Here is a 23694-nt window from a genome sequence, read left to right as displayed (position 1 = left end):
GTAAGAACTACCTGTAATCTTTTCCAGAACCAATAGCCTTAAAAGAGCTCTGAGAGTTCTGATCCAATACTACAGCAATGATCATCTGAAAATAAATTATAAGAAAACCAAAAGTATGGCATTTGGCCAGAGGGTGAAGTTCTGGTCACGGAGCATTAATTATCACAAGGCGGAAAAGGTGACCTGCCTCACTTTGAAGTAATGCATGCCACACATGTAGACTATTGGTTCAAGGAAAGCTCATTGTGAATATAGGTAGTCCTCGAGTTAAGACCACAATTGAGCCCTGTTGTTAAGTGAGACATTTGTTAAGTGAGTTTTGTCCCATTTTAAGACCTTTCTTGCCACAGTGTTTAAGTGAATCACTGCAAAGGTTAAGCTAGTTACAGAGTTATAAAGTGAATCAGGTTTCCCCATTGACTTTGCTCTAAGTGATCACATGACCTTGGGACACAGCAACTGTCTTAAGTATGAACCAGTTGCCAAGCATCTGAATTTTGATCACATAATCATGGGGATGTTGCAACGGTTGTAACTGCGAAAAACAGTCATAAGTCACTTTTTTCAGTGCTGCTGTAACTTTGAACGGTCACTAAACCATTGTAAGTTGAGGACTACCTGTACTGTGTGCCACTGTCACTGGACAAAGTTCTGCCTACACCATTCTTATTTATTTTTTTTGCTTCAAGGGGAGAATTGGAATATAATCAGTTTAATGAAGTTCTGAAGGAAGGCTGGGAAGTACAACCAATAGCAAAATATGCAAATAAACAAGAATGTTAATAGTCAAGGCAGATACTTGATACCTAGAACACATTTCGACTCTAGGATCTCCAAGCTTTAAAAACAGCATTATTCGGGCACACTTTTGGTGCATAGGCTTAACCTGTGCTGCTTTGGTGGGTTATTAATTTTGTTTTGATCATATTTTTTTTCCTGCCACTGTGTTTTTCTGCCATTGTATTTTAAGTAAACGGAGACGTTGTGTGTGTGTGTGTATGTGTGTGCGTGTTGTGTGCAAGCAATGAAATAGATGGTCAATAAATTAAGATACGAAGTTAACTTCAAGACTGGAGGGAGACAAACGGGCTGCACGAAACGAGGCGAGGAAGGGGCTCTCGATTTCTCATCCCACACCTCTCCGTTGTTCGTTCCCCCCTTTCCCGCTCTGCAGAGCACCGAGCTGAAACTCTAAAGCGGGGCCGTCGCTCTCCGATTGCCGGTTAACCGGCCAATCAAGCCCTTCCCGCCGCACGATCAGGCGAACCAGTCGCTCGCCCGGGGATGCCACAGCTTCCACCGTCACGTGAGCAGAAGCCGCCACCGGGGCCGTCGCAAGGCTGGCCTCCCACCAGGCGCGGTATGAGGAAGTCGGCCAGAGGCGCCCTCGTCCCGTTGCCGAGCGCGCTTGCACAGGCGGGAGGGAAGAGAGTCCCGGACGTGAGTTCAAAGCCGTCCGGGGAAAGCGCTCGGTTTTCTTCCCCAAGGGATTGAAGGGAGGGGACCCGACTGTCCCTGTAAGCTAGAGGCAAGCGGGGCGGGCGGGAGGGCGCACTCCGCCCGCCCGCAGCTCGGTTCGCCTAGAAGCCGTATCAAACCTCGGTCACTCAAGGCGGGCAGGGGGAGGGCGGGGAAGAGGAACGTCCAGCTTGATTGGAAACGCCTGAAGATCCGCGCGCCCTACTTCGTAGGAGGCTCGAGCGGGCTTTGTAGTCTGGTTTGGCCGGTAATATACTTAAGCTTGTCCGGGCGCTTGCTTGCTTTCGCTTCGCGCCTCCTTTTTGGGTTCCCCTTCCTCCTTTTCTCCTCGTTGCTGCCGGGCAGGGAAAGCTTGTCCTGCAGCCCTGGAAAAAAAAATAAAAATAAAGGGGGGGGGGAAATGTTGGAAATTGCAAGCCGGAAAAAAGAGGCTGCGGCTACTGCTTGGCCAGGAATGCTTTCTGCCAGCTGTGTTAGGCAGATGTCGGGCGGGCCCCCTTCGGCGGCTTTCTCCGGTCGCCTCGGCAACTTCGAAAGAATCGGATTTTCTTCGCGCGCGCAGGCGCTGCGGAATTTCAACGCAGCCCCGGCTCGATTGCGCGCCCGCCAGACCCGCCTCCGGATCTGCTTCTTCTTTTTTTTTTTTCGTGCAGGTTGGGGGCGTTTTGGCAGCAGCAGCAGCAGCAGCAGGAGGAACGGCAGCCCGCCCGCCCGTAGCCGGCGAGCCAGGTCGCTGCGTGAGGAGGAGGAGGAGGAGGAGGCGGCGAGGAGCCCCGCGGTGTTGGGAGGCCAGCGAGCCGAAGGGACCCGGGCCCTTCCAATGGAGGAAGAGGAGAAGATGGTGGCCGCCGTTGGCGAGGAATGGCAAGAGGTCGCGCAAAAGAGAAAGGCCTGGGCTAAAAGCCGGGACTCCTGGCAAGCGTCGGAGGCCGAGCGCCTTTCTCCAGAACCGGCGGCGGATCTGGCCGCAGAGCAGGAGTTGTGCGGCGCCAAGTTGCCCTTGACTGCGGAAGGAGGTCAGTCTCTTCGGCGAGGCGCTTGTTCCGCCTCCCAGGGGTAGCGACGTGCACACAAAAAAAGCAGAGTCTGGTGACACCTGAAAGGCTAACAGATTTTATACTCGGCGCTTCCCGCATTCTGATGCGCCGCTAGTCGAGGATGGCGCTTCTGGCGGGCGATGACGTCCACTGAAGTTTATAGCTCAGGAAATCAGCTAGCCTTTCACATGCCCAGCAGACTTTGCCTTGCTCCTGTCGGGACAAATCCGAGACAGGCTGGGAGAATTTCTAGTTCCCACTTCGGTCGAAACTACACTTGAAAGGGCTGCTCTACTTTTCTTTCTTTGGAGAAAGTAAGCTGTACTGCCTCGGGGAGAAGGTTGCTTCCGGTAAACCTATTCCTGATTAGGCTGGCTTATAAAATATATTTGTTAAGAATGCTCTTATGTGCTTACTGCACCGTATTGATCAATTACACTCACTGCACTGAGTTGAATTAAAGGGGCCTCGCTCCCTGAGAGTATTGTATTTATATATGATTACACATGAGTGCATTGGTCTAATGCTTAATTGTACATTATTGCCATTTTCTTGTTCCCGAAAAATCCTGAATTATCTCAGCTTGACTCTCCCCTTGTTCCTAAATGATGTGCATTGATTTGCATTGCAAGTCCCTTGGTTTAAGATTCTGGGAAGGCTTTTTTAAAAAAATCACCTTCTTAATCAACTAACTCTTTTCCTTGGATTTGTTTTGCTCTGCTGCCCCCCACCCCTCCTGCAGGTGCTATTCCAAATGAAAAGATTGCAATATGGCTTAAAGATTGTAGGTAAGCATTTCTTGTGAAGTATTGTGCAATTATTAAATGTGCTTTCCCCCCCAGCTTTAAGTAGAGATTGGTTTTGATTCCCAGCAAGTGCATGGGTGGAATACAACACTTCATTGTGATTAGAATGCTGTAGAAGCAGCTTTTTTGTGTGGTATTATGTGTATATATTTGTTTGTATGAGAGAGTGAAAGAGAGGAGAAAATGAAAACTGCTTTGACAGTGTTATTGAAACTATATTGTTCAGTAAATAGCAGCTGTTTTCCAGGGTTTAAAGGTTGTGTTGTTTGTAAGGTTCCTAGCTCATTGTATATAGTCAAAAGTATTTTCTGGAAATATAATAATAGGAAAAAAGGAAATATTTTTGGTCACTTCTTTGCTTCTTCAGTTGGATTTTAAATACATAGAATTGCAGTCCTAAATACGTCTATCGGGAAGGAAGTTCTGTTGCAACCATTTGGGTTTTCATCTATGTGAACAGGTTTTGAGTTAAAAGAACTTGTGTTTGTTCACTTCTAAGTAAACATATCTTAGATAACATAATCTTTTTTTTGTGTCAGGTGTTCAGAGGGTTTAGTCCATATTCATAACAAAGTTTATTAGAATAATGATTGCAATATTATGATGTTGGAGCAGACTTTTCTCTAAAGAACAATTTAATGTAGTTGGTGCTGGATTTAAAATAGAAAGGTCCACATTAATCTTTCTGCAAACTGGTTAATCTTGGTTCTTACCTTAGCTTACAGAATTATCAAAAAGATAAAAGGGGAAAGGCAGATATGCTGCCTGGTCACAGTCATTACTGAAAACGTAAGTGTTTTTCTGCTATGTGTTGTTTAAATTACACATAGTATTTTAGAAGCCCATGTTTTTTTTTAAAGTAAACTTTTCATTTTTCTAATTACAGGGTTAACTTTAAAAAAACAAATGTGAGCAAATAAAATATAGTAGAAATGAATCAAAAATATAAAATAAAATGAATTTTAGTTGAAATCATTTGTAGGTTGGGGTTATTTTTATAGCATTAAAAAAAGGAGAAAGACTCACAAGTATGAAGCATGATTAGCATTTAAACATGCTTAATACTTATGATAGTCTTTCTCCTTTTTCATTCTGCAATAACATTTAAACATAGATGTAGAAAACATTTCAGTTTACAGTGCAAAATGTAATTCTGGTTGAAAAACTAACAGAAGAATAGCACTTTTTTCCCTGATAAGTTATACACTTATACAGTTGTACAGTTATACAATTATTTCTTCTGGGCTGGGGCTGGGGGTGAAGATTGCCACAGAGGAGCCATGCAAAATGATCAGGGCCAAGAGTAGAGTTATATACTGCAACTATTTTTCTCTGGGTTTTGGGGGAGGTTTGTGAGTGGCTTTTTTTAAAAAAAAAAAAACTCTTCAACTTACTTTTGTGCCTTTGTGATAGTTTTGTTGCATAACTCGAAGGATATGCCATTATATTTTAGTCATTATAATCAGAGAGGACACTTGTTCCCCATTTGTTATAAGCAGTAAATTAAGCAAAGTACATTAATAATGCATTTTATTATCAGCCAAGATCCAAAGGAAGAGTACAACTAATGCTGCTTTCCCATTCAAAAAGCAGTTTTCCATTTCAATATTGAAACTGAAGAAGCTTTTAAAGTATTGATGTTTAGTAGCTCTTGTGACTTCTTGCTTAGGGGAAATTATTCTAACATTTTAAACGTTTTTTGGGATGAGCCTTAAGTAGTTTTGTGGGTAGTGGTTATTATTACGATTATTTTCAATCTTCCAACCTTATGTCACCTTCTGCTGGAAGGGCAGAAAATTACTTGGTGAGTATAACAGCAGTCCAGGGAATAGCCAGCAGGGATAGATAGCACAATCTGCAGTTTAAGGCAGCCCACAATTCTGGAAAATTAAACCCAGTTTTTTTTTGGCTTAAATATGAGTAAGGGATTTGAGGGCATGTATAGCAGCACGATAGTGTCCTTCACTAAACATTTTCTGTATTTCCAACAATCCTTGATGTTTTATTTAATACAGGCTGTTACAGCATTGTACTTAATAAATGTACCCACCTCTCTATTGTGACCATATTTGGAATCTCTGTTGAATGTAGCATGGAAGTTACTGCTTCCCTTGTCCCAAAATGGTTTGTGTGTAATAAAAGCAGTCTTATCTTTTTAGTTAAAAAGGATATTGTCTGCTATGGCCACTTGGAAAGAGAGAGCTGTGTTTTTTCTTTTGTTTTTCTTTCTGGAAGAAACTTATTTCCCTAATATTAACTGAGACAAGGGTGCTGTGTTATCAGGTTCAAGAAAAACATAATGAAACTCCTAAGGACTTTGCAGAGAAATAATCTAGAAACCTTGAAAAACTTGAAAATCAACTGCTTTTATTTTATTTTTTTCATTTTCAGGACTGGATAATCTTGTTTTTGTAAAATTCCTATACTGTTATGTGGTAATTGATATGAACAATATTTCAGTTTTGTCTTTATCAGGAGCTTTTATATATGTGTTGTAATCTTTATACTATATTTTGTCCCTTTTGATAGCTTGCTATTTATGTTTATACAATATGAATATAATTATTCATATGAGTGACTGAACTAATCATATGCAATATGATTATTTCAGTCACTCATGAAAACAGAAATTCATATACAGTCTACAAAGACATCTAAGTATGAAATTTACCACTTCCTCATTCAAATCCTAATATGCAAAATTCCAGTTTATTTGACAGAAAGACTTCTGATTTAATTTCAGCAATTAATGTGGGCAAACATTTAAGATGAAAAATTGTTCTGCCAAATTAATTAAATTTATTAATGATCTGTGAATCTTACCTAATGTGAATAATCTGTGAGGAGGTGATACAGCTTTGATGAAGCTTCCAAGAGATTCGGTTTCTTAAATCAAAGCCACTAGGAATCCCATTTAAGATCAGGCATTAACTGTCATTCATATGTTTTTAAAAGCTTTCTTAGTAAACGGGAACTAAAATTACTTTTTCTGATTCTAATATGGTGTAAACCATCCTCGGAAAACCAGATCTTGATAGGTTACGTACACATTTGTAAATAATCAGATAATCAATAATCAGGAGTTGGTAACAGTTGCTTTGATAAAGATCTTATATTTTTCTTTTAGGATGCTATTTAACTGTATAGTCTCAAACTTGACTATGATTCATACTGAGGAATCTGGAATTAAAAAGGCTTAACATTTGTGTTGGACTGACAGCTTGGCATTTAAATCCAGGATATCCCACTAATTGTAAACTGTAGTATTATCCAGAAATGTAATGAGAAAGAGAAGGAGGAACATTGCATTTTACTTTCTGATGACTTGCTGGCTCATTTGAATAATCATTCACTGTTTATTTTTACAGAGTGAAAGACTTGTTAGATGAGTAGACTCATCTTGTATATGGTCATGTTATGTAAATGATAAGTTTTTTTCTAGAGAAAACTTGTTCTCCAGGCATTTTGCTTATACACAGACTTTTTGTACAGAATCTCTTTTGTTTTTTAAGGACTTCCTGAAGCATCTTTAAATTAACAAGGTGCATGGAAAGAGGCACATTTTCAAAGGTCAGTTCTTAGAGCTTAGAGCTTTTTATGTGCTAGATCAAGTACTCCTGAATCTGTCAATCTAATTCAGTGTGGAATAACTTTCTTCTGCCAGTCTTTCCCAGCTTGGTTTTCTCCAGAGATCTTGTGTGATGAGGTGGATATTACTTCTGGTTGTTTCAGGATAATGGAAGATTATAGTATCACACAGATGGGGAAATTGCTTAAATGGAAGTTCTGAACACATGAAATTCCAGTAGCATAAAGGAACATCATGCTTTGGGAAATTGCTCTATAAAAAACTTTAAATGACTAATTGGAATAGTGTAAGAAGATTGTGTAATCCAGAAGATAGAAGCTTTGGTTTCATGTGCCTGGGTGACAATCAGGAAAGTTCATTTTATTGTCCTGACCAATCAGATACACTGCATTCATCAATTCTTGAGAGGGTGGTCTCCATATTAAATACTTATGCACACAGCATATTTATTAAGATGAAATTGCAACAAAAATCCTCTAGATTTCTCTATATTTCTGGTGTAGCTTGGAACTGGTTTGGTCTAATGGCCTTGAAACCAGGAGACTATGAATTCTAGTCCCATCTTAGACATGAAAGCCAGCGGGGTGATCTTAGACCAGTCCCTTTCTCAGCCCAACCCCACTTCATAGGGTGATTGTTGTGGGAAAAATAGGAGGAAAGAGTAATAAAGGCTGGATATAAGAAAAATCTAAAAAAAAAAAGTATTTAGGTTTGTTTCATTCTGATACATTCTATACATATTAGTTTCTTTACAGCAAGGAAACCCAAAGACCTTTGTAGCCCTTAAAAATCTAATGAATTTATAATACAATCCTGCACATTTTCCCTATATTGTAAATCTTATTCTACCAGTGTTATTAACTCCTTGCTATACAGGTAATCCTCAACTTACGACCACAATTGAACGCAACATTTCTGTTGTTGGTGAGACATATGTTAAGTAAATTTTGCCCCATTTTACGACCTTTCTTGCCACAGTTGTTAAGTGAATCACTGCAGTTATTAAATTAGTGACATGGCTGTTAAGTAAATACGGCTTCCCCATTGACTTTGCTTGTCAGAAGTTCACAAAAGGTGATCACATGACCGTGGGACATTGCAGTTGTCATAAAAATGAGCCAAATTACCAAGCTCCTGAATTTTAATCATGTGACCATAGGGATGCAGCAGTGGTCATAAGTATGAAAAACGGTCATTTTTCAGTGCCACTGTAACTTTGAACAATCGCTAAATGAACTTGTAAGTCGAGGACTGCTTGTATGTTTTTAGTACCGTGGCTCTAAATAGTCTGTGAGTCTGCATTTGTTGATGAGACTTCAACTAAAGTGTGTGTTATAGTCCAGGTTTGGTGCTTCAGATAGACAACAGCCATCACTATTCATCAAAAAGCACAATCAGATACTTTGTTTTGCTTTCTTTCCTTTTGGGTGGAAAGAAAAAGAAAAAGGAAGTTTTGATCAAAGAACACAGGACAATTAGAAACGCGAATCTAGATGCTCTATAAAATCCTGTCTTTCAGTGGGAAAAAATAACACTTGCTTGGAACCATCTTTTTTTCTTTGAAGTGCATTTTTTTGCATATGTTTCATTTTGTAGTCGGATGTCTTATTTGCCAATGATTTACTTTGAAACTTGTGTGCAGCAGTCTTGTTGGAGATGGGTGGTTTAAAAAAAATTGATAAATGAAATAAATACAAATATTCACATCTAATTCTATGAATCACGTATAGGATTCCAACCTGATGAATGTATGCAATCTTATGCAGTGATTGTCAATCTGTGTGTGTATTTTTGTGTGTTTGAAAGAGAGATAGAGAGAGAAAGAGAGAGAGAGAGAGGGAGGGAGGCATATAGTTTTATATTAGAACATCTTGTAGATGATAACAAATGTCAGTGTGGTCTGAGGCCGAAGCCACCAAAGACAGCAGCCAAACATTTGGCTGGTTAGTCATATTTTTTAAAATGCACTGTGGTTATGTTCCACCCTTTCTCTAAGGAGCTTCATATGAGAGGACTGTCTCATCTTGTTATCTGTTATAAAATGTCCAGTGTGGTCTATCATATTATTATTTTCCTAGCCCCCAGTTCTTTGGTTTGCTTGCCCTATCCAAACTCCCTAAACTCTGGTTTTTATCATTTCCTAATAGTAGGAAACAATGTTTCTCTGTATATCAGATGTCCTGTGTTTATTGACATCAATAAATGGCTAAATTTTAACTTTCCTTTCCTCTGAGGAAGGCTAAAGATGATATGCAGGTGATACATAGTACTATTTCCTCTAGGTTATTTTCCCACACAATAGCAACTCAGTGATTTGTCCTGACTCACCCAAGTGAATTCTATCTTTCCTCTGTTTTTTGGTTCCTATGTGATCCCCATGTACAGGTGGTCCTTGACTTACAACTATTCACTTAGTGAACATATGAACTTACAGTAGCATTGAAAAAAAATGATTTATGACCGTTTTTTTTTTTACACTTAAATAGTTGCAGCATCCCTATGGTCACATGATCAAATTTGGCCACTTGGCAACTGGCATGTATTTATGGTAGTTGCAGTGTCCCAGGGTCATGTGGTCACTTTTTGAGACCATCTGACAAGCAAAATGAATGGGGAAGCCAAATTCACTTAATAGCCATGTTACTAGCTTAACAATGACAGTGATTTGCTTAACAACCATGGCAAGAAAGGTCATAAAATGGGGCAAAATTCACTTAACAACTGACTTGCTAGCAATGGAAATTTGGGGCTTAATCGTGGTCGTAAGCTGAGGACTACCTGTAATTTCCTCCATTTATTCACTAGCGTAACATGACTTGTACCTACTTGCCCAGCCTGTGTTCTCCAGAGCTGCAACTCCTATAGCCTTCAGCCACAATAGGAGTGCTCAACAGGGATAACAAGGAATTGTACTCCAACACATTCTGAAAAGTACCAGGGTGAGGCACGTTAGAGTATATTGAATGGCAGAAACTCTCTGAGATTACAAAATGGGGCCTTTTCCAGTCTATCAACAGATAGTAGAGGCTAAATTATCTGAGACACTTTGCATACTGTAGCTTTTTTTTTTAGTTGCATTGGTGTAGTAATTAAGGTGTGGCTTAGAAACCAGGAGTCCCGCCTTAAGTGTTAAAGCCAGCTGGGTGACTTTGGGCTGGTCACTTTCTTAGCCCAACCTACCTCACAGCGTTGTTATGGGGAAAATAGAAATAGAAGCAGGAGTATTACCTATGTTTCCACCTTGAACTGAATACACACACACACACACACACACACACACACAGGCCTTTTTTTTTTGTCATAGAACTCCCAGAATGGAGTTCCGGCACCTTTTTTGGATAGAACCTTGTAGTGTAGGCAAGGCGGGGTGTATGACATGTGTGAGTTCCGGCACCTTTTTTTTTTGTTTACAAAAAAAGCACTGCATATACATATACACATATACACATACATATACATATAAAGGTGCTATGACAACGCCTCATTTTCTTTCTACTTTGAGGCTCCATGCATTTGGCTGAATTCTTTATGACTATTGCTTATAAAGCACATTCTAATAACCATACATATTGGCCTACTAGGCCAATGTTTTGTCAGTCTTCAAGAAAAGGCAGCGAAGTTGCATGCTTTTTAAACAAACCATGATACCCATTACATAATATCCACAATTTTTATGGACTTCTTTCTTGAATAGCTCTATGGCAGACTAATACTCAACCTGTTTGTTTTGCTCAGCATATATATACCAAGAGGACATGAAATATTGCAATTGTTAAAGGGAAAATAGAAAGTTGATACTCCTGCAGTTTTCAGATGTTTAAACTTCTTCAAGACTGATTTTGAAAAACCCTTAATCTAAATATTTTTCTCTAGTGCACATTATTGAGAATGACAAAAACACTCTACATGTTGTATCTGTCTTATATACTGCCATGGAATCTCCATAAGTGACAGGGACGTTGTAGGGGGACTTAAAATTTTGACAGCAGTTGTTAATTTTTAGGGGGAATGTGGATTTTTTTCAGCAGAGCAGAATAATACCACACAATTAAGAGCTCAAAATACTCAAAGGTTCTGAACAAATATTCTTATCTTTGTAGCAATGAATAGTACTAAAACAGGGGTGTCAAACTGCTGGCCCGCGGGCTGGATCCGTCATGGCAAAACTGCACTCACCCCATTGCCGGCAATGGAAAAAAAAGTTGTGATACGTCACAACACATCACATGACATTACAAGTTTGACACCTCTGTACTAGAACTTTTAAGGGAACTGTATGATGTCATTTGTTTAGGCACATGTCACTATTCAGGACTGAAATTGTTTCAGCTAGATATAGTTGCACTTGACTGCAGGGTGCAAAAGCAATCCTCTGAATATTAGCATGTTTTGGTCCTGTAAATTGGCAAATTTGAAAAACGATTTCCTTGGGCTAAACTGACTTCTTAGTCAGTGTTAACTATGTCCAGCTCTGCTTAGCTTTTTCAATCTGAACCAGGGTCAGCTAGATAATGTTACCTGCTGTGACAAAGCATGTTTAAGGCTCACTTCCATATGTATGCTTATTTGGAAATGAATCTCTGTGGGACTCCCTTCTGAGTAAATTTACAAAGAATTGGACTATAAGCCATCTAATATCTTAAAATCAAGTTACATCCATACAAATAAAATGATGAAAAATCATCTTGGTTTGATATGCTTCTTCATATGTGCTGATATTAGAAAATGGGTGGAGCTCCTGTAAGCAAATAGATTTTTTAAAATAAATAAATGCTATCCTTATAGAGTTATATCATAAAGATCTCTTCAGCAGATCCAGTGGTGGGATTCAGCCAGTTCGCACCACTTTGGCAGAACTGGTAGCTAATTTTTTGTTGCCCAGGCTCAGAGTGGACTTCCAGAAGGGGCATCCATATGCAGAACTGGTTGTTCACATATTTGAATCCCACCACTGCCTAGATCTAATTTTTTAAAAGTATGTTTGGGTTTATATCTAACATGGTTATGTTGCCTAAATGCAAAAGAGCTCTTATACCATGAAAATTACTGTTGCTGATATTACTACTTCTATACTACTGTACTAATATTAATATTAATATTACTAACTGATGAAAAATTATTGGGCAATAAAACAGGAAGATTGTAATATAAATATATGCATAAGCTCCATAATTCACTGAAGACCATCCAGAACTGGTACAAAATGCAGTAGTACATGCAGTACCAGATGCTTCACAGTAAGCCCATGTGCCCCTGCTGCTACATGAGCTGTATTGGTTGTCAATCAGCTTCCAGGTATAATTCCAGGTGCTGGTTGTCATCTTCAAAACTTTTGTAGCATAGGACCTACAGTAGTTATCTGAGGGATGGCATATATCCAATTACATCTGCCTACCCCATACATTTGGGAAGACTGGATGTGCTTCAGATCCCTCCAGAACTTAATGTTACCATCTTGTGCGACTATGAAAGTGTGCCATCTGAATCACAGCCCCTATCCTCTGGAATAGCATCCATTCTCCAGATATGTATAGTGCCCAATCTCCTGGCATTCCTGAAAGCTCTTATAACCTGCTTCTGTTCCAAAGCTGGGATGAATAATTAGTTATCTGTTGGCGGGGTCTTTCTCATTTTGTACTGTTTGTGCTATTTGACAGTCTGGACTGCCTGTTTATGTGGGTTTAACAGGGTTTTTTGGCTGGATTTTTTTAAAGCTGCCCAGAGTCTTCTGGGGTGGACCACTACATCAAATACGTTATATTACATTAATTAATCCCACTATAATATGAGCACAGATAGTAACAATACATGTCTGTGCATCATAATCATTCGTTCTGTACTAGCACTAAAATACTCTCCTCTTCAGCATTCAGCTATTCTAACCAACGGGTCCATGTGAAAGCTAGCAGATAGGAACTGATTAGCCAGTGATAGTGCTGAACTATAATTCCCAATATCCTTTTTTTCTCACTGAACTGAGTGGGAGTAGTGGGATTTATGGTTCAGCAACATTTGGAGGGCCACAGGTTCTCCATTAATCCAGTAAGTGTTGAGTTTTGGTAAGTGAATTTTTTCCTATTCCCAATCCATCATCAATTTAAGAAGAGGAACTGCCGTTTTGTCTGTGTAGATCTATGATTATTTTGGCCCCATATTGGTACTTTTCATCTGAATTTATAATGCATTTCCTTGCAGTGATATCAAGGCTGGGCAGAATTTCCTCTCTTGTCCTTGTGTTCTAAATTTGTGTAGCTGTTATAGAAAACAAGCAGTTTCACTGGAACTGAATGAGTTATTTCCTGATAATAACTTGAGATAGGGGTGGGGGTAAGAAGTTTTTATAAATAACTTCTTTTTACTGGAATATTGTATGAAAAGTGACTTCTGAAGCCTTTTGAATCCAGCAGGACATATTTATTAGTAAATATGTAAAAAAAGCATTCAAGTACTTGCTTAAATTAATATAGCAAACTGTATATGCTTCTTATAAATCTTGATGAACTTTAAAAGTGCTTGCTTGCCAATTTCCTTTCTTTTTTAAACTAACCATATCCTTAGTTTTTTTTTTTTTTTTACCCACATTGAAATATAAACAAGGAAGTCCTCCACCTTAAATGTGGAGTGATTTTTATTATCTAAACTTGAGAAGCTCTTAGGGGGTGGGGTGGGAGAGACTTCATTGCCATGGCAGAGAAGAAAAAAAAAAAAAAGAGAAAACATATTTTAATTGGAAAGTACATGGGAAATGTGTAAATGTTTCCAGAAATGGGCAGTTTGTAAAGTCTGCAACAGAACAAATTGGATGTCTTAATTATAGCCTGGGAGCAAAGTAACACTTTGGGGAATGTGACAAGTTGCTACCTTTTAAAGCCCTAGTGAGAAGGCTAAGGGAGACTGAATCTATTGGTTACTTCTCATTTATAGCCATTGTAACATAACCAAAAATAGGTTGGTGTGTTGTTTTACAGAGTTTTTTTTAAAGGAAGAGAAATGTTTAAATAACAATAATTCAGGTGTAGAACATATGTTTTGATGTATGCAGGTTTAGTCCCTGTCATCTCTAAAACATCTGGACTTGAGTTTAAAGCCCTGGTGATCACTGCCAGGCTAAGTACGATGCTATATTTGATAAACCTCTTTTTATACATTGAAAGGAAGATTAAAAACTAATACAAAGTAATACAAAATAAGAAAAAAATGAAGAGAAATATTAAAGTGGCAGACAAGGAAAGGTAAAAAAAAGATGCAAGAAATGGCTTCTGGCCTTCTTTGTAGCAATTATAAGTACAACTAGTCAACTAGTGATCCTTTCAGTCACCATTTCAGAGACATTTCCTTATCTAATCAGAGAAACAAAATGACCAAGGGCAAATCCGCCTGTTTTGATCATATTATCAGACTATTGATATGCCAAAAGTCATAAATATGTGCATTATGTGCATTTGTCAGTTAGAGTTTTCAAATTTGGGGGGGGGGCGCAGAACCTGTTATTATTTTTTTTAAAGAAACTCAGAATTCTTGATCGAGAAGAAATCCTGCTATGAATGAAAATTGGCTGCATTTGAAGGGCGCATTTGTTTGTTTGCTTCTTTTTTTTGTCTTTAGTATCTCATAGACCCCCATGCAGTTCTTACAAAACCTTAGGGAGTCCATGGAACTCAGTAGGAAAAACCCAGGATTAATACTGTTGAAAGAAAAGTCTTCATCCTGGTTCATCCAAGCCGGGGATAAATAAACAACATGGCGACTGCTTTGGGAAGAAGGTTGCAGTTTATTGAAGAGCCAGAAAGATGGTTCTTGCAGGAAAGACAAGAGAAAAGAAGGGCTGAGCACATGGGTAGTAGGCTTTTATGCCCTCTCTAGCCTTTTGTTTGGAATAGTTTCCTGTTCCTGTTTTAGGCTTTGTATTTCCTGTATCACATATTCTGACCCGAGTCTGGGTGTCCCTTTCTGGTATTCTTTCTGGTGAGTTAATCCTACCATATCCTGTCTCAGGTGGGGTATGCAGATTTTAGGTGTCTTTGTCTTCTTGATCTCCTAGCTGGGGTCTTTCTGATGGTTTACATCTGCATTTCTATAGAGCTGGTTTCTGCTTGGGGGTGGCAGACTTGGGGCTATTAAGAAAACTGGGCATGCTTTCCTGCCTCTTCAAGATCCTGAGGATCTTCTGCCCTTTTAATATTTCCTTCTCTGGGGAGGGGGCTGACTTCCCACAATACATTTATGGGTTCTCTTGGAACTGCTATCATTAATATTGGAAACATATGGATTTAAGAAGTACTGTCCTGGCTTAGACAGGTATTTTGGCTACAAACAGGCCAAACTGGACTTTTCTTGCATCATAGAGCTTTGGTTTTCTTTGCAGGCCAATTAAAATAAAGCAGCTGTTGTGTAACTGTTTTAATGTGCAGCAGATTGGACAGGGTTTTTTGTTTGTTTTCTGTTAAAGAGTGCCTTTGCTATAATACAAAATAGAACTTTGCTGCCATCCATGTTTGGATATTCAGAGATTTCTCTCTTGGCTCTCAAAAGCATGTCTTGTAACATTTATACCCTAGAAGACAAACTTGATTGCTTTGGAAAAAAAATTGGACAAATGCCCCATACCCCAAGACAGTTATTGGACACAGTATCCTATTAGCACTAATTCATAAAACCAGTGTTATACAGCAACTCTTTCCTGTGGTGAATGCAGCAATTACGCTAGCTAGAGCATTACAATAAAACATGAAATTGGTTCTTCCGCTATGTTAAGACAGTTTCCCAGTTTATTCTGTGCTTCCGGTTTTATAATAATCATCTTTCTCTGCATTCCACTTCTGGGGGCCTGCTTAGCTAAGTGCAAAGGAAAGATCTCCCCCCCCTCTCCCCCATCTGTAGAACAAGTTGTTTTAAACAAGTGCAAAATAACCAAGATACCCACTTTTCCTCCTCCAGAACCAGCCTTTCTTTTCAGCCGAATAATTCACTTCCAAAGGGGCTCAGCTGACTTGTAAAGTAACTCATTTCTAAATATTTCACTTGTCCAGTTGGACCTTCTGAGGGCTTTTTATATACATAAATTTCCTGTGTTCAAACATACATTCTCTCTTTCATTGCTTTCATTGTAGTGGGATAAATTACACCTCTCCCCCCATAGGAAATACATAGGGAGGCTGTTTGACAGAGCATATTTGCTGGTAGCTGTTAATCTCCTCAAGAGGCTTAACCATTTTGCTACCATTTTGCTACCAGCCTGCACCATGTATCATTGGTAACTGCCTAGAAAGGATCTGGAGAAACTCTGAAGTGGCCATTAAGGAAAGAGAATGGGAAGAATTTTAAAAGAATCATTAAAAGCCAGTGGTGTAAACAATAAGTGTCTTTGTTTAAATTCTGGGTTGGAAAGGTTGTTGCTTGAAAACCTTTAATAAAAATCCTTCCCCCCCCCCTCCACTGAGTCTTCTTTCATTGACATACAAATACTCAAGAGTTTCATCAGATAGCAATTTTCAGGGTTTGACACTCCTTTCCCTGGCTGAAGTGCCTTGGTGGTTTGATACTCCCTGTCCACGTTCAAAAGGAGGGGATGGGTTTAAAACATTACTGTAGTTGCTTCAGTGTTTGTGCTCAGTGTCCCCTTAAAATGAAGAATGAAACAACTCTGTACTGTTTTGGAGATACAAATAAGGGAACTGACATCAAGTTTTGTTATGGCATTTGGCTTTGGAAATGGGATGAGAAAAGAGAGCCAGGAAAGGCCACAACAAAACGCAGTAGCCTAGCTATTTTCTGGATTAGTGTTACTAAAATACCTAGTAGCTGAATTCATTGCATTCAAATCCCATTGATTTCACTGGAACGTAACAACATGAATAACTTAATCCCAGTCAGCAAAATCATCTCCTGTTTCTCAGGTTTATCTCATTTAGAACTTACATATTTTCACATCTCAGTGGAAGGTAGACAATTAGTGGTCTTGAAACCACAATTCTCACATGCCGAATTATTGGCTGTGCTAATTGAAGATGTTGGAACTGGTTCAATAATATTGCAGAGGTAGTAGATTGCCTATCCCTGTGCGATGCAGTGAATGAACAAGGGCAAAATATGACAACTTCCTATTCTAATTGAGGGAGAAACAGATCTTTACTAATCAGCTTAATTTCCTTTTCATATTGCATGCTTTCCCTGTATGACTAGTAGTATAAATTGACTTGCATTGCTTTGTTACTATTGTACTTCACTCAACCCAGTAATGAGTATGGCATCACAGTATCTTGAAGGACTTTGACAACATGACAGAAAGTTCTACAGAGGTTACTAGGATACAGTAACCTTATTTTCAAATATGAGATTTGGATTTTCAAATTTATGCTAAAGTTAATATGCGTGTTAATTTTCTCTTGTCTTAAGAAAGGTTTTCGTTTCTTGCAACTTTGATGCTGTTCATCAATACTTAGAGCCCCTAAATAGCAGACATGGGACCTACTGACTTCTAAATGTTGCTGGATCTCAACTCCCGCCTGTGTGGCCACTAGTCAGTGGTCATAAGAATTGTAGGCCAAAGTTCTCTTGCTCTTTTAGAAGAATATTAGACAAACTGGAAGTCAGATCAAAATTTCAGCTGCAATGGACATTTTGGAGTTGACACATGCTTGTTCTATTTCTGTGGAATGCTACTATTCTGAAATAATATTCTCTTTGACTGGTATGCTACTATAGATCAATAAAGCATTTAAACAGAGGGCAATAAAAGATTTGTGGTAAAATTCCATTTATAGAAAGGTTCTGCCCTGGTGAAGATAGTAATATTGAAACATGAATTAATATACTGTTATATTGCAATTTCTTTGAGACATATACAAAGAGCTCTTAACTCCTCTTCTAAATCCATTTCCAGGATGGACTGAATAATGTTATGTGAAATTTATTATTAACTCTTGCAGTTGTAGAATTTGTTTTTGCAGCTTATAAAACTTGCATTTTGCTGATAGCAAAATAGTGCAAGCATCTTTTTGTATTTTTTTTTATCTTGTATGCTCTATTTTGTACCTCTACTCTGTTGGTTTTATTTACTTTTATTTAGTCTGGGTCACTGGCCTAGTAAGGGATTTGATTTTATTTGTCAGTGATGGTTGTACTATTTTACTTCAACTATAAGTAAAGGCTATGAATCAGAAATAAGCTGAAAACAAAAACCAGTCTAAAAGACAAAGTTGTTCATGTTGTGCTTAAGAAGATAATGTCTTTAACACAAGATTTTGAAGTATTTGATGCAGAGTAGCAGGAAATTTAAATTTTCAAAACTCAGCAAACTGAATATTATGCAGAGCAGTGAATAAGGTATAAGGATGGAGACATTTTAAAAAGCTTTGGATTGCATAGCCATAAGGCTACATTTAAGTAATGATTGAAATAAGGCATTAAGTTAGCATAGCATTATGAGATAAAGAAGCATTCACTTACTTCTTAAAACAAAGATCACAGTGACTTACATGTCTCTTACTTTAGGGAAATGCATATAAAGAAAAAAAATAACTATCTGCATATTAACAAATGTATTACTACTTTATGATCACTGTATCTATTATATTCCACGCTTGGCAAAACTCAAAATAAATGCAGTTCAAATCTAGGGAGGTGTTTCCATGCCACTCCAGTTTTATTTGTAAAAGTGTTAACAGAACAACATTAGGAAAGCAATTTATGGTTTCTCCCCCATGCTTCTCTTCCTGAATGACTTTGGCAGGGAAAGTCATCTCATCAGCTGCCTGACCAATTTATTTGTATGGCCTTAGAAATAATTGCACAAAATGGCTGTTATGATCTTCGGAGAAAATAGGTAAACAGCTCTATGGGTGACAGTCTTATGTGCCTACTCAAGGGTTTCCTTCTAGGTAAATATGTTCAGCATTGCAACCTAAATAATCTACTAAAGTGGGTAGTAAGTCATGTGATTTAACCACCATGGTAATAATTAAAAGATTATTTTACTTTAAAATGTTTTTTGGCTTGTATGATGTGCCATATACTAAAGGATTTAATGTGTATGCATGTAAAAACAAATTCAAGATGATTCTGTGAGTCTTTTTTATTGGAGAGCTGAGTTGCCAGTTGATTCACTGGCGGCAGTATCTCTGCCTTTATGCAGTTTAGTGTGCAGATGGTGAAATTTGGCCTTGTTTGCCTGGGCTGTGTGAATACTTTCACTTGATTTCTCCATACCAGCAGGTGAAACTTTTCACAGCACAGAGGTAAACAGATCCACCTGCTAAATTCTGTGCAGCAGGCATCTGTTGATGGGATTAGAGCAGGCCTGGCTAAGCTGGTTTTCTATTTTCCTTAGCTGGCAGTGCTGTTGAAGTCCTAGAGTTATCAACTGTTGACCTGGAAATAAGGCCTCTTCTTTAAAAGCTGCCACAGGGGAACAGATGGGACACAACTGTTGTATTTGTCCCTCCCAATACACATTGTACTGTAACACAAAAACCAACATATGGATAGAGTTGTTGGGACACTATGAATTTTCAGATGGGTCTTTCAGTGGTGAAAGAGCTTAATTGCCTGGCTCCCATCCCATTCTGCCACACTGAGGTTGGGCAGAGTGAAGGGAGAAGGATGGGTACTTCTTCCCTTTTACAGTAGTGGGCCCAAGGACATAAAGGATCATCTGTAGTCACTGGGAAAATATGCCTTCTCTGACTAATGAAAGGAAGAGTAGGCTGGCAGCAACAGTGCTGCTATGATTGATTAGGGAGTAGCAATGCAGGAGAATGTAGCACCAGTTTCTTCTTCCATTGTTCCATCATTCCTTCCAACTGCTTCCTCATTACATCTTCTACTGAGGCTCTTTGTGACATGGTTCATTGTTGTAAATCAGGGGTGTCAAACTCAATTTCATGGAGGGCCGCATCAGCATTGTAGTTGCCCTCGGGGGCCAGGTGGGTGTGGCCAGGGTAGGTGCGGCCTACTGGGTAGGCATGGATGGAGTGGGTGTGGCCTACTGGGTGGGCATGGCCAACTCTACATCGTTCGCGTCAAGGGTGCCTGTGGGGGCCTGGGCAGGAGTGGGACAGATCTGAGGGTCTCTGGCAGAAGGGGGTGGGACTGGGGCAAGCACCAAGGCATGGTCCATTTCTTCATTTCTCACAAAAAGTGACACCTCCCCAGCATGCACCCAGGGGGCAGGGCCGACACGGCAGGGCTGGTTCCTCGCTGTTTCTAGACGGCCTTGTGGAGCTAAGACTGAATGTGTTTCAGCATAGATGGCCACCATAAAATTGTACATTGGCTCCTGGCCAGCCTGGGCCAGGGCCAAGGCAGCGGGGGCTGTTCCCTCACTGTTTCCAGGATGGCTTCGCAGGCCACATGAAACCACTTTGCGGGCCACATCTGGTCCCCAGGCCTTGTGTTTGACATATCTGTTGTAAATATTAAAGGCATGGGAGAAGGGAGAACCCGTGGTTCTCTGGCAGTGGGCTCCAAAGTTTCCTCCCCTGCTTTCATTGTTTGGCAAGATAAAGTCCATTTGCCATAATTGGGGCAGAGGGTAAACAGAGAAGCAGACTATCATATCTTCAGGTTCACATCTGTATTACTGCTTTAGTGACTTTCATAAACTCCATGCTCATTGATTTGGCTGTTGGCAAGCCTACAAAGGGTTCATAGTACAACATTATGATCCACTTGGTATGTCTCTAGAAATAAGCTCCACTAGATGCTTGTTGTTTACTACGGCAGTGATTTATAATTGTAGTCTAAATTGAATGGCAGAATATAATAAAATGACAAATCTTTTTCTAATTGTGGCCACATAGGGCTATGTGGGTGAGTGGATCCATTTTACGTCTAAAGTATGCTCATTTTGCCCACTCTTTCTGAATTGGATATAGGAATATGGCAGAAAAGTGTTTTAAAATATGAAACATTTTTCAATTGCTATATTTTCTCTCTGAATCATTAAGGCATTTAAAAACATGACTAATTCTTCACCTTTACGTTGTTGTGCTAGCCCACACTTAAGTCAACTTGTGCAATCTTGCTCATGCTTATTTGGAGATGAGATCTAACAGAGTTCACTTCTTGTACTTCTTATAGGCAGGGCTTAGTTGGCTTTTGCAACTAGTATCTGTACAGAGACTCAGTTTTCTCAGAGTGGACTTTGTAAGTTGTATGTACGCGTGCATGCACAATTTCAGGAAGAGGAGTTGGCGGATGTGAAAAAGTCAGCTTTTTAAGGAAGGATGTGAAGAAGCAAGTTTTAAAGGAGTCATGCACATTTTAATCTCTTTTGTGGTTTTAGAACACCATTGGGAGCTTCTTTGGATGAGCAGAGCAACCCAACGTTAAAAGGTAAATGTCTGGCACTTTCTGACTTTCTCTGTTTTCTTGCTTGTTAGACGGAAATGCAGTTTGAATTGAAGCCATTTGGATGTTGTGAAAAGAACCACGGGTCCCTGATCTCCCAGCAGGGCTTCTGAACAGGAATGGGATGTTCAGGGTTAAGTACTTACAGTATTCATGTCTCCCTAGTGCTAAAGCTAAGTGAGACTCTCCTGTAGGTAAGCCTGCTGGAAGGAGAGAGCAAGAAAGAAGCATACTGTGAAGTAGGTCAGCCTTTCAGAACACTCTTTCTTGACTGGCTCTGACTGAACTCACCACACCTGAAAAGTTACCACCTGCACAAACCAGAATGCAAAAGTTCGAAGTACAACAAGAATGTGCAGGTAGTGACAGAGCCGAGAAGAAGCCTCTGCAATAGCTGGAGTTCCTTCATTTCATTTTTCCAGGGATGAAAGGGAATGTTGGTTCCCAGATAATGCTTAGGCTTGAAACTTTTGGTAAGCAGTTTCAAAAGGTTAAAGCTTTGTGCCATGTTTCATGTGACTCAGAAGTACTAAGTTACGTGGCATTCGCAGATAGGAAATTGCTCTATTTTTTTTCTTTTTAGCTTGACAATATCTTTGGAGGTTGCCTTGATGTTATAAGATTTGTCATTTTTTTGTTCAAAACTGCCAGTGCTAACAGCTTGAGGCTTATTGGACTGTGATAAGTCTGTAAACCCCATTACAACTTTATACAATTTGCTAGTGTAACTGGTGGTTAAAGTACGGGATTAGAACAAGGACCAGCTTTAAGCCCATTTTAAGCCATGGAATTTTAACATAGTTTGGGTCAATCAGTATTTCACAGGGCTGTTGTGATGAGGAAAGAAGGAAATGCTACAAAGGAAAGATGAGATGCAAATAAATAGATATTCTAAAATATGTTTAGTATTTTAATTTACAATTGACAGTACTGCTAGAAAATAACCACAATAGATTTTGATTTTGTCAAACTGGTATCTGTTTTAGGCATGCTGGTGAGGAATGGAGGAAGTTTTGAAGATGATTTGTCTCTGGGAGCAGAAGGTGGGTGTGGCATTAAGCATATGCTTTTTAAAAAAATAAAATAAAACTACTCTGCTTTTCTAAAACTGAACAGTATATTTTTATTCTGATTGAAGCATGTGAGCTTACTTGTCACCATAAAACTGTAGGAAGAGATCCATGAGAAAAATCTGTCAGAAATCTTATTTCAGTAAAATATAATAGTATCTGCAAATCTTTTTCGGTCTTCAAAATGACAAATTATGTTTCAGTGAGACATCACAACTTTCTTGAAATTTCACCCCTCTGTTTCTGTTTCGTATTAACCAAAATATTATGCAGATTGTTTTTGGAGTCAGGTATATTGCTGTAAAAACAATTACCATATATGCTGGCGTATTAGGCGACCCGGCGTATAAGACGACCCCCGTCTTTATAGCTGGGCCGCATTCCTAGAACGTCATCTTATACGCCAGAAACTACCAGTATTTCCGGCGTATAAGACGACTCGGCGTATAAGACGACCCCCGTCTTTGGCGCCGATTTCAGCGCTCGCAGAAGTCGTCTTATACGCCGGCATTTACGGTATTTTGTTTTCAGATCAGTTATTTTATTAAAATACGTGAGTTTGCTCTTCATCACCTGGGTGATTTGTTTGTTTTAAACAACAAACCTTCAGGATACTGGGTATTGAACCTAGAATCATTTATTCCCCATGCCTTGTTTGGGTTTCTATGACCTGCTGATTTTATGTAATAGACAATCAGGATATAACTTAGCTAAACATTTTGTCCAGCTATCCCCATTATTATTTTCTGCACAACAGCCCATCATTGCAGATCGGATAGATGCTGCTTATTATAGAAAAATAAAATGTTCCTTGGGGAGACTGAGTTTCTCAATATTTCAAGCCTGAACAACAAAGGTCAACCACAAATTGCTATTTATAAACATCAAATCAGAATATGTTGGTATAAGGTTTATCACAACAAATTTGAATTGAGGGTTCTTTGTTTATTGTTTGAATTTACTTGATTTCTGCTCATAATTAATCATGTGGAATGCACAGAAAGATTCCAAGAATTAGATGTCAGGATATGGTGAAATCTTCATGGCTTATTCTGAACCATGCCAAGGCTTTTACCTTTGGGCCTCTCCAAGCTCTGGAATACTCAGTATGTCTCTTAGAAACAGATATGTTTCCAGATACCTGGAAAGTGAAATAATTGGTACCGCTAGAGACTTTTCTGTTTCACTATTATCATTAGCAAAGACATTTTTTGTGTTTGCAGGATTTTTTAAAATCAAATTACATCTGTGATAAGTCCTAAATGTTTCTGGGAATGCCACTTTCCTTGCCTTGCTCCTTGACTTAAAATAAGGGTTTTAATTATTCAGCTTTTGTTTATAAACAAATCTTTTTATTATTGAAA

The 23694-nt window shown here is 39.1% G+C and overlaps 1 protein-coding gene across 7 annotated transcripts in view; it reads left to right on the top strand.

The window, feature by feature from the left end:
• The first annotated feature begins 580 nt into the window (after nucleotides 1-580).
• Nucleotides 581-23694, top strand: part of ITPRID2 (ITPR interacting domain containing 2) — a 64318-nt gene continuing 41204 nt past the window's right edge. Inside the window, exons 1-5 of one of the 7 annotated variants that reach the window (XM_039322543.1) lie at nucleotides 581-1440; nucleotides 2133-2495; nucleotides 3259-3304; nucleotides 21196-21245; nucleotides 22247-22303. In XM_039322543.1, the coding sequence (XP_039178477.1) occupies nucleotides 2300-2495; nucleotides 3259-3304; nucleotides 21196-21245; nucleotides 22247-22303 (349 nt within the window). In that variant the 5' untranslated portion in view covers nucleotides 581-1440; nucleotides 2133-2299. Of the gene's footprint in view, nucleotides 2496-2628; nucleotides 2867-3258; nucleotides 3305-6834; nucleotides 6893-21195; nucleotides 21246-21603; nucleotides 21734-22246; nucleotides 22304-23694 lie in introns of those variants that run through there. The other 6 variants (XM_039322542.1, XM_039322549.1, XM_039322541.1 and 3 more) reach the window with 6 other exon arrangements.

Source organism: Crotalus tigris, unplaced genomic scaffold, assembly GCF_016545835.1.
Source record: "Crotalus tigris isolate CLP2741 ecotype Arizona unplaced genomic scaffold, ASM1654583v1 scf7180000024116.2146003, whole genome shotgun sequence".
Lineage (NCBI taxonomy): Eukaryota > Metazoa > Chordata > Lepidosauria > Squamata > Viperidae > Crotalus > Crotalus tigris.
This window is presented reverse-complemented; position numbering and strand designations above follow the sequence as displayed.